The sequence below is a fragment of the Pseudorasbora parva genome, chromosome 12 (assembly GCF_024679245.1).
Source record: "Pseudorasbora parva isolate DD20220531a chromosome 12, ASM2467924v1, whole genome shotgun sequence".
Taxonomy (NCBI): Eukaryota; Metazoa; Chordata; class Actinopteri; order Cypriniformes; family Gobionidae; genus Pseudorasbora; species Pseudorasbora parva.
In genome coordinates, this window is record NC_090183.1 from 532067 (window position 1) to 542500 (window position 10434).

Genomic DNA, 10434 nt, shown 5'->3' on the forward strand with positions numbered 1-10434 from the left:
GCACCTAATGGCATTACAAATAAACATTAATATTGTTTAGCCACAAAATGACTCTAATTTGCTTCTTTGAATTGGAATTCTCTATTTTAATATTAATTACTACACTAATTGTAATATAAATATTAGAAGAAATATATACAAATATTAGAAGAAAAATATTTTAAGTGGTCATTTATTGACAATAATTGTTGCACAAATAGTATTTAGTACCAAAAGATCTCCTCAAAATATTCAATAAATATAATTTAATGAGTATGAGTGTGACCAATTAAGGAATACCTGAGGGCTAAATACAAGAATAACATTAATGTTAACAATGTTGAATCTCTATCACTCTCCGTAATGAAACGATCCTGTAAATATGGCTGACTTAATAATCAATACACACTAACACTATGCTGTACTGTTTACCAAAACTTGCAGCAAACATCTATATGGTGAAACTGTTGTGTATCCGCTTAAGCCATTTACATTCATTGGCAGAGCGCTAGAAGTATTGAGCGCTCATGGGCCATGTGACCAGCGCGCGCCGCAGGGAGACGAGAGCTTTTCAACGCCTCTGGCTTTAACATTATGCCACATTAGCGCCAAAACGCTATTTATTGTTTGAATTTCATTAAAACACATTTTTAAAAATTTAAGCTTATAGCTTTGTTTAATATCAAAAGCAGGTTTGGCAATTTGGCGTGAGATTGAGTTGGGCGGAGTGAGAGCGTGACACAGAGCCGAGTCTCACGCCAGATGCGTGAGAGTTGGCAACCCTGTACATGTATTTAAAATACATATTTGAAATACAAAATACTATTTTGTATTTTAAAGCCTTTTGAAAACTGTAATCTAATTTGTATTTAAATACATTTTAAGATGAGTATTTTTGTATTTTCAAAATAGCCAGTCAACCTCTTTTCAGACCAGACACGCCCCTCCCCCAACCCCAGCATTCATGCATGTGAGCCGCAGCTGCTTCTTGACTTTTCTGAAACGGTGAGGATATCATGGTCAATTGTACTTGTTGATTAAAGTAGCTTGTCAGCTGTGTTTGAAGCATTAACATTACTGCATGTTAGGGATGGGTGATGTCATATATAAATATATAAATTGTGAAACGATGAAACGTTTTCTAAATCGTTTACATAGATAGGCCTATCGGGATAAGCAAATATATCTGTGCAGCTTTTAGTGGGCAGGAATAATTGGATTGTTATGGAAAAAGCAGCAATTAAGGGTGAATGAGTTATTGGGTGTGATGTGATTTGTGTTATTATAACTGCCGCGAAAGGAAATTTAAATTCACACTTGCACATTGGCAGGCAGTTTTTGAGACGGAGTGGAGCTGACAAATAGCCCTACACTTTTGACTTAAAGGGATAGTTCACCCAAAAATGAAAATTCTGTCATCCCTCAAGTTGTTCCAAACCTGTGTGAGTTTCTTTGTTCTGATAAACACAAAAGAAGATATTTTGAAAAATGTTTGTAACAAAGCAGACAGAGTAACCATTGACTATCATAATATTGTTTTCCCTACTATGGTAGTCTATGGTTGCTCTATAAAGCTAAAAAATACTCAGCAATGCTGTTGACTTATGAATTTTTCACATGGTTTTTCTTAAAGCATATTAAAAACACCACAAAGATATATAATAAAATTTTTTAGAGGTCTGTTTGAATTCAAAGTTGTTAAAACATTGATAATGATCTGTAATCCTTGTTAATAAATGATACCTTTATGAAAATGTATTTACATTGATGTACCATTGGTAGTTAGTAGCCATGACTATAATAAACAACTATAATAATCATATTTATCTATTGAGCATGGCTGTACTACATCATTACTGTAGTATCCAAGGTAATTTGGTTTTAGTAGTAGTAACCATGAAATATCTAAATAATATCTGTGGTTCTTGTAGTTTTATATGTATTTATATTTAATACATTTTTAAAAGGGCAGTCAAAGAAAACAAATTATAGAAGAAAAGTTGACCTTTGACCTTTTGTCAGCACTATTAGGCAATCGACATTTGTGAAATGTAGTCATAATTATCAGATCAATTGCTGAGTTATGGCCGAAAAAGTATTTTGTGAGGTCACCTTTGACTTTTGAACACAAACTAGGGAACATAGCACACTTAAAGCACTGTTTGTAGATATGCATCTTTATGTTGTATTCATTTGTCCTGTTCTGACAATAGCCTATTGTCATTTGTTTATACGTATATATTTTATTACTGACCATTATACTTGATTACTTAATTACTTGAAAATGTTTTACTTATATTAAGCAATTGCTTATTGCTGTGGTTTACTTTTAAGATGTTGGTCATATTTCCCACCCCAAGCGATCGTGTTATTAAAGATAAATAGCACACCACTGGACCAGCCTTTATTGTAATACCAAACAAGATTCATGCATTTTGTTTGTTTTATTGTCATGTGTGACTATTGTGCATCTAACAACATAATGTGGTTAATGTGGCATCCTAATTATGAAAAAAAATGAAAATGTTCGCAAATTTATGGAAGTAACTACCACAAAATAAAATAAATAATAATTTATTAATAAATAAATAAATAATAATAATAAAAAATGTAGGCTAACGTGTGTGTGTGTGTATATATATATATATATATATATATATATATATATATATATATATATATATATATATATATATATAAAAAAAAAATATGCTAATCCCAGGATTGAGCTATGAATAATACATTTACTAATAATTTGTTCAATTTAAATAAATTCATTTGCTTTGCTAGTAATTTAGTGATTCTGCATTTCCTATGCATAAAGGTCTTAAAAAGTCTTACATTTGACTTGGTGAAACCTGCAGATACCCTGTGTTCATGTTAGTTCACAGTGCATTGACTAATGTTAACAAGATTTTAATTAAGTATTAGTAAATGTTGAAATTAACATTAACAAAGATAAATAAATGCTTTATAAGTGCAGTTAATTAATGTTAACTTATGAACCTTATTGTAAAGTGTTACTATTTTGACTATATACGGGCGCAGTGAACACAAAAAATATTAGGGGGCGATAGAGAGCAAGATGTGTGTGTATTGCCGGGGACATACACACATTTTTTTTCTCATTTTACCATCAATCTGAGGACCTCTCTGAAACCTTGAGAGAAGCCTTTAAATAGTCAGTGGAGGCCATTACAGTGAAAACAAAGTGAGGACCGGCCTAAATGTCCTCACTTTGTAAAAAGGTCCTCACTCCAAAGGTTAAAAACTCACGCTGGTCCTCACAAAGATAGCCATGCAAACACACACACACACACACACACACACACACACACACACACACACACACACAATAAAGCTGTAAAAAAAATATCCAGCGTTCACCTTTCTATTTAGTTTAATATAAAGTAATAAATATATAAAATTACATAAAAAATTCTAAAACTTAAATTCTCAACGACACTAAGGGTGCGTCTCAATCTGCTCCCTAGTTCACTAGTCAGGGCACTGATAGTCAGGGAGTCAGCCCATTGACTTATGTCCTGATCAGTGCCCTGACTAGTGGACTAGGGAGCAGATTGAGACGCAGGGAATAAAAACGGCATTGATATTGACGCGCATGCGCGCCTCCGTCATTCGTCGTCTTTCCCGCCGCAATGATGGACAATCACAGGTAAAGTTTGTCATCTATATTTCTGAGGAAAATGTAGTAAATTCTCACGTGATAAACTGTGAAATTGTGTTTGTTTTGTTTGACGCTACTAGCTTTTGTCGACGTTACTTTGAGTTAAAACAATTGAGGCTTTAAATCAGCCGTTAATGGCGATTCCTCGGACCTGTGCGTCAGATAATGGCGATTCCCCGGGACCAAGGCTGTGCGATATTAAAGAAAAGTGCGGTTAAATAATGCGACATACGATACGATATTGCTATTAGTGTGTAAAATCTTTTTAAATTATATATTACAAATATTTAAAAACTAAGATTGATACCATTTAACGTTGTGTTTCACATTCTCTTTGGGAAAGTAACCTGCTGTGTTTTAGCAAAAATTTATATCACAAATCTGACCATAATTTTAACATCAATGTAAACAAACAAAAAAAATTATGCAAATATTTAACTACCAAAAATAGGTTGGATGACATGGTAATGTATAGTTATATCGACCTAACACTTAACATCAAAGAAGCTGAGTGATGGACGATTATTTGTGTTATTTTAATTTATATTTTGTTATTAAAAATAAGAACTGAAAACAGTCTTCACATGAATTAAATCTACACTGATACTTCATAACGCTACAAAGGTTATTCAGCCGAGAGCACTGAGTGATTTTCTCTTTCTTTTGTTCTTTTGTCTGTCACTTTAAGAGCTAATGCACGGATCCTATTGACACACATTCGGCTTCTTCCTCAGCTGATATCGTTCACATAAAGCATAACCGACTGGGTTTACATTAATACTCAAGACAGACATTTTGACATTACTGTGTGTGTTTTTGACAGTTTGAGTGTGTAACAAGACACGAAACAGAACTGAAGAGATCACAGGCTTTCTGAGAGATTCGGTGTGTGTGTGTCAGACAGTGCCAGATTGTAAGTTGTTGTTTTCGCAAGTTATTGCATTTAATAACTCTTTTTAATATCAAGCAAGTCCCATAAGTAATAATAATGCGTTCGATTTTTATAGCGCGTTTCAAGTAGGGCTGGACAATAATTCAATATCAATATATATCGCGATATAATTTTTTTCAATAACGGTGATATGATTTTTAAACACATTTCCGATATTTCGATATGACTGACGTTCAGGGCGCATGCCATCAGAAAGAGCAGAACACGATTGGCTTCTTGCGTGATGACGTAGGCCTACACCACGGACACGCAGCCAGCCAGTGCTCAGCAGTAGTAGGCTGATAGATCAAACGCGGCACGTTTTAGCTACAAAGAGAGTTTCCCTGACCGCAACACAAATGTGACTGAACGAGCTTCCACAAGTAAGGAGAAATAAATAGTTGATAAGAGAAGAAAGACTAACTTTCTTTAGTGGCGTGGAAGTGGTTCGGCTATCTAAAGCACTATTCGCATGGGATTAGTATTATCTAGGGACCTCTGTGATTTAGAAATTACTCCCCCACATCTGAGTTTTGCGTGGCGCATTCGCACGGGATAAGCAAAGCCTGTGATTTTACTCGAATTTACTGACTTCTCCCGGATATGATGTTCGTTATAGATAGCTGTATGAAATCATAAACAGGCATCGATATCGTTTTGATTATTTTACAGTAGCCTAATAAATAAATATAATTTCGTTCAGTTAGCGAACAGACGCCATGAACTGAGCTCAGACCAGTCGGCAGGAATCAGATTTCATTTATCACGAGTAGGAAGCTGACAATATACGGCGGAAGATTCAGTTTCAAAACTAAATGTAAAAGCGCCCATTTAAACAAAATTGTCATTGTACTATACTGTTCTGTTATGTTTTTCATTCAGAACAGTATTGATGTTAATATTAAACACACCATTCAATCAGATTACTCTCAAATTGATACTCATTCTAAAGTGAAAGTATAATCCGTGTGGGCGCGGCTGCACGGGAATGACTGAACAGTGCGCATTATGAATGCAGACTTTATTCTTCGTGAAAGATAAAGATAGAAACGCTCACAGGGAGAAAAAAAGCTTGCAAAAAGTATATACAATCCGCCTAATCCTGGCCAAATCACAGAGATGTCGATTCGCACGGGACTAATGTTATCACAGGACCTCGGTGTTCGGCGAAATATGGTAGGTAGGCTAATTTGCGGGGGAATTTTTACTTTACAAATTACAGACATGGCCGATTCGCACGGGATTAAGATCACAGACATTCTCTGCAATTATTACAAATCACCAGAGGTCCCCAGATAATACGAATCCCGTGCGAATGGGGCTGATATTAAACTTGTGCCGGAGAGGTGCCGACTAGGGGTGTAACAATACATCGACATAGATGCATCAATCTAATGTCTAACAATACGATGCCAAGCGTTACAAATAATCCATGTAGACTATTTATGTAAAGAGGCAAGTGGCACATTTGTTTTAATACTTTCCACATTTGCACACAATGTCATGTATTAACACCAATGCGTTCATTCTCGTTTAAATTACCTTTCAAAGCTTGTGAAAGACGGTCAGACATGGCTTCACGAAAATGTATAATTTTCTCGTGTTTAAAGCCTTGCAAAAAGCAGCGTGCACTCATCTCAAACAGAGCACAAATAGGCCACTGAATTGAGTCTTATTTTATTTATTTTTTTGTGCTTCAGTAGATAAAGGTATAGTTTTGCATAAAAGGAGAATATATCGCTATGAATCGTTCTTCACTGAAATTTAAAACTTAAAAGAAAATGCTCAATAAACTGCGTCTGCGAAGTGAGTCTTGTTTATTTGATGGTGATTTCACATTTCTTGTTCGTATAAAGGCTAAATACAAATAAAAGGTGAACATTAATTTATTTGTACCGTTTTTATTTCTAAAATATTATATAGTTTTATAGGAGGAGGTTTCATAGACTTGGCAAATTAATTTGTCAGAAGTTTGTAGGTACAGAAATCCTTTGTGGCAGTTCTTGGTAGTTTTTCTAAAGCTTTTATATAGTTCATATCGATATCGAAATTATATCGTATCGACCAAAATTAAGAAATATATCGTGATATAAATTTTGGCCATATCGTCCAGCCCTAGTTTCAAGGCACTCAAAGCGCTTTACATAGAATGGGGGAATCTCCTCAACCACCACCAATGTGCAGCATCCACCTGATGATGCGACGGCAGCCATATTGCGCCAGAACGCTCACCACACACCGGCTGATTGGTGGAGAGGAGACCGAGTGATGAAGCCAATCAGGATATGGGGATTATTAGGAGGCCATGATGGACAGGGGCCAATGGGCAAATTTTGGCCAGGATGCTAAATCATGTCATGAGCCCAGTCTATTCTCTGCTATACGTCGACCTAAAATGTACACTTTTCACAATGTTGAAGGAGCCTATTAAAATCATTCAGATACTGCGTCACGTGGTGCTGCGATATTGCGATATGAACATTTGCGATATGTTGATAATTACGATATATTTGATGTGTTCAGAGAGCAGGACTTTCCTCTAAATGATGCGCTCCAGGAGGTCCTGCAGCAGGGGGCGACGCGTGCACAGGAGCTTAGAGATGCACAGCACCAGCTACATGCGCTGCAGGTACACACACACACACACATTAGGGCTGGGCAAAAAAAAATTGTTTTCCGATTAATCGTTTTTTAAAAATCTGGTCGTTTCAGAATCGATTCTCAAAGGCCACGAATCAATGTTTTTTTCATAGTAATTTCCGCTAACATTGAACATAAGATTAAAGCTGCCCTAGAATGATTTGAATCAATATGTTAAATTGTTCTCTGATATCTACATAGAGGGTGTGTGGTTTATTTAAGGGCAAAAATTTTCCGGATACAGTTTTACAGGTCCATTTACAACCCTATTAATTGTCCCTAGGATGTAATGCTCTGTTTTTGCCTTATTTTGAAGAGTCATGAATATTAATGTTGAGCCCTGCTCTGATTGGCTTATTTCAGCAGCTCAGCAGTTCAGTGAAGCGGCTCGTGAGTCCTGACAGAACACAGACCGACTGAACGACACTTTAAGCAGAACATCTCAAATGGAGATTGATCAAATGCTGACTACTTGTTTATTGTGCACGAGAGAGAGAGAGAGAGAGAGAGAGAGAGAGAGCGAGCACGAGTGTGCATATGGTTGCCAGATTGTACATGTTTAGGTAAAACACCGGATAGTATATGTGTTCTAATCACAGAAAAGCTCTGATTTAATTACTGAAATCTGGCAACCGCACAAATGATCTTCATTTCCCAGACCTGCCAACATGTACGCATTTTTCGTACTCAGCACGCATTTTGACTCTTAAGTACGCTTGTACGATTCGCTGCTCTCTCGGTACGCATTTTGTTGCATCTCGCATTTCGCCGGTTTCAGTGCAATCCATGACGTTGATTCTGCCACTGAGCCACAGTGTGTAAAGCTTTCGGCCAATCAGAGCGCTTCATTTTAACCCTCCGCCCATCTGCCCCTCCTAGTCAAATGCTTCGCGCCCGCACGTGTTCAGGGACTCAAGCAGGCCGGCCGGATAACTGCATGCCACGGCTGAACCGCCTCATAGAGATGCGCGGTTGGCGGTAACAACCGCGAATCGGGCTGATGACGTGACGGAATATTATATTTTAATGAAATTAAGGGCGGGTGGCAGTTGAACCAATCTCATGAAAAATATATATAAACATTGTTAAATATTGTTACAGCGCCTGGTAATAATATTAGGCCTACATCTCGTAGATGAGACTGCCTGGGTTATTTTGTTATGATATTAGTCTAGTTATATTTTAAAACAGCCAGTCATTGGAGCCATTCATTCGAGGAAAAGGCATTTAAAACATAGACAGATTATGGAGTTATATCAAATGACATCGGGGAATGGCAGCGCGAGATGTTCAGAAGAATGCAAGAGCTAAACTTCTACAAGCTCAATAACATCCACAGCAAAAAAAAAGAAGGTAAGAAACATAGTCGGAAAGCTTTGCCCAATTAAAAATGTGAACATGCACGTTGCACTGTTGTGCGGTGGACTTGCAGCGAATTTCAGTGAATGAATAGAGTAAGCGTTTTAATATCGTTGCTCCATAGTTTGTTTCTTGTATGATTGTTTGGCCTGCTGGTATAAAATAATTTGCACTATCTGCCTGAAAAAGACACGCTCTCTTTTCGATTCAGTCAAAATTACCGGTTTAATTTCTTCAGGCTCGCCCTAGTCGTCACCCTGACATGACAGCGCGTAGAGTTAAATAGCCTATAATGTCAATGACTTATTTTATTTAAGCTTTCTTTCTTTTTGCAATAGGCATTAATTAGCAGTGGGCTAAATAACAGCATGTTGAAATTATGTGCCAAATTACGTTTTTTATTACAATGATAAAATTGTACAGTAGCCTATTCAGGTAAGGTCAGGTTTGCTGATGTGCCTTTTATTTAGGCTATTTATTTATTTATTGTTGTCCCTGTGCGCCGGAGACGGAGATTACTGCTGATATTCTGGGGATACAATGTTAGCCAATAGCTCATGCTTTGGTGAGGTAGTCAGGTTTTTTGCGTTCATTTTTATTTCCTGTGCAGTACAGGCTCTTTTTTTTTTGTATATGACAGTGTAAACAGTTCAAAAACTCTTATTTAAAGGCTTACTGTAGGCCATAACGTTAGTCAATTGCATTAGTTTGCAAGAAGGATCAACTGTCAAATTAAACCTCAACCATGACTGTTGACATATGAAAAGTCCTCCCGTCTCCTGCACAGCCTAAACATGACGCGTGTTATGAGTAGGGCTGCACGTTTTCAAGTTTTTCATTAACCGTTAACCGAGGCCCTTAGCGGTTAATACTCGGTTAACCATAGTGTGCGTCAGGGTTATTATTAGTTTATTAATTTGACGACCGCCATCTCCGTAGTGAACGCGCCTTTAGAGAGAAATGCACATCATGGATTACCTAATCAGAGAGTAGCCTATTTCTTTTCGTTTTAAATTGTTAAAAGACATTTCAAGTTTCTTAAGATATATTTCATGTCTGTGAGGCGTACGCTGAGTTTCGTTAAATTAGGATGAGATGCGCTCCAGTTCACGAGCAACCTCGCCTGCATGATTAGGGCATGTAGTAAAATATGCAGAAACGATTCCCACAGCGTTTGACTCGCGCGGCGGAGCCTCTCCCGGCAGAGAGTTCAAGCATCTGTGGACTCGTTCCTCCAGCTCTGGCCATCTTGCTTTCAGTCCGCGATTAGCTTTCTTGTTTTCTTCATTACAGTTAAAGTAACGTCTGCTTTTCGCCAGTCCCTCACAAGTTTCTCACTTCAAACTTTCTTTCTTCTGCTCCGCTATGCACAGCGTGCGCGGCTCCCGCTCTGCTTCTGCCCTAATGCGACTGATAGTCCAGTGCGACTTAGGTTATTTTCCTCTTCATGACGCATTTTTTGACTGATGCGACTCATACTCCGGAGCGACTTATAGCCTGAAAAATGCGGTAAGCACTGCATTGCAATACTTACATTTTGCCCCGTCACTGGGAGCGCTCTGCCGGTCTCTTTTGGTGCAAAAATATATTACAACTAAATTCAAAGCACGTCATTGACGCCACTTAACCGAGCAAAATGTTTCACTCGGTTACGCAATTTTTAACGGTTAATCGGTCAGCCATGGACACCCCTAGTTATGAGAGCCGTTTTTGCTATCCTTGAGTATTCGGCTCCGTCAGTTCCGCCTGACAATGAACATGTTTGGATAGATGCAAATGTTGGGGGCGTGCATATTAATGATCCCCAACGCTTGCGTCACGGTTGGGTTTATGTTGA

General features: G+C 37.5%; 1 protein-coding gene across 6 annotated transcripts in view; it reads left to right on the forward strand.

Annotated features, from left to right (window-relative positions):
- The first annotated feature begins 3603 nt into the window (after nt 1–3603).
- LOC137093792 (coiled-coil domain-containing protein 122) overlaps nt 3604–10434 on the forward strand; it is a 19953-nt gene continuing 13122 nt past the window's right edge. For 5 of the 6 annotated variants that reach the window (XR_010908559.1, XM_067458676.1, XM_067458679.1 and 2 more), the window contains exons 1-2: nt 3604–3655; nt 7122–7227. Coding sequence is in view for 5 of the 6 variants with exons in the window: in XM_067458676.1 (XP_067314777.1) it covers nt 3639–3655; nt 7122–7227 (123 nt within the window). In the remaining variant the exon portion in view is untranslated. The remainder of the gene's footprint in view (nt 3656–7121; nt 7228–10434) is intronic. The other variant, XM_067458675.1, reaches the window with a different exon arrangement.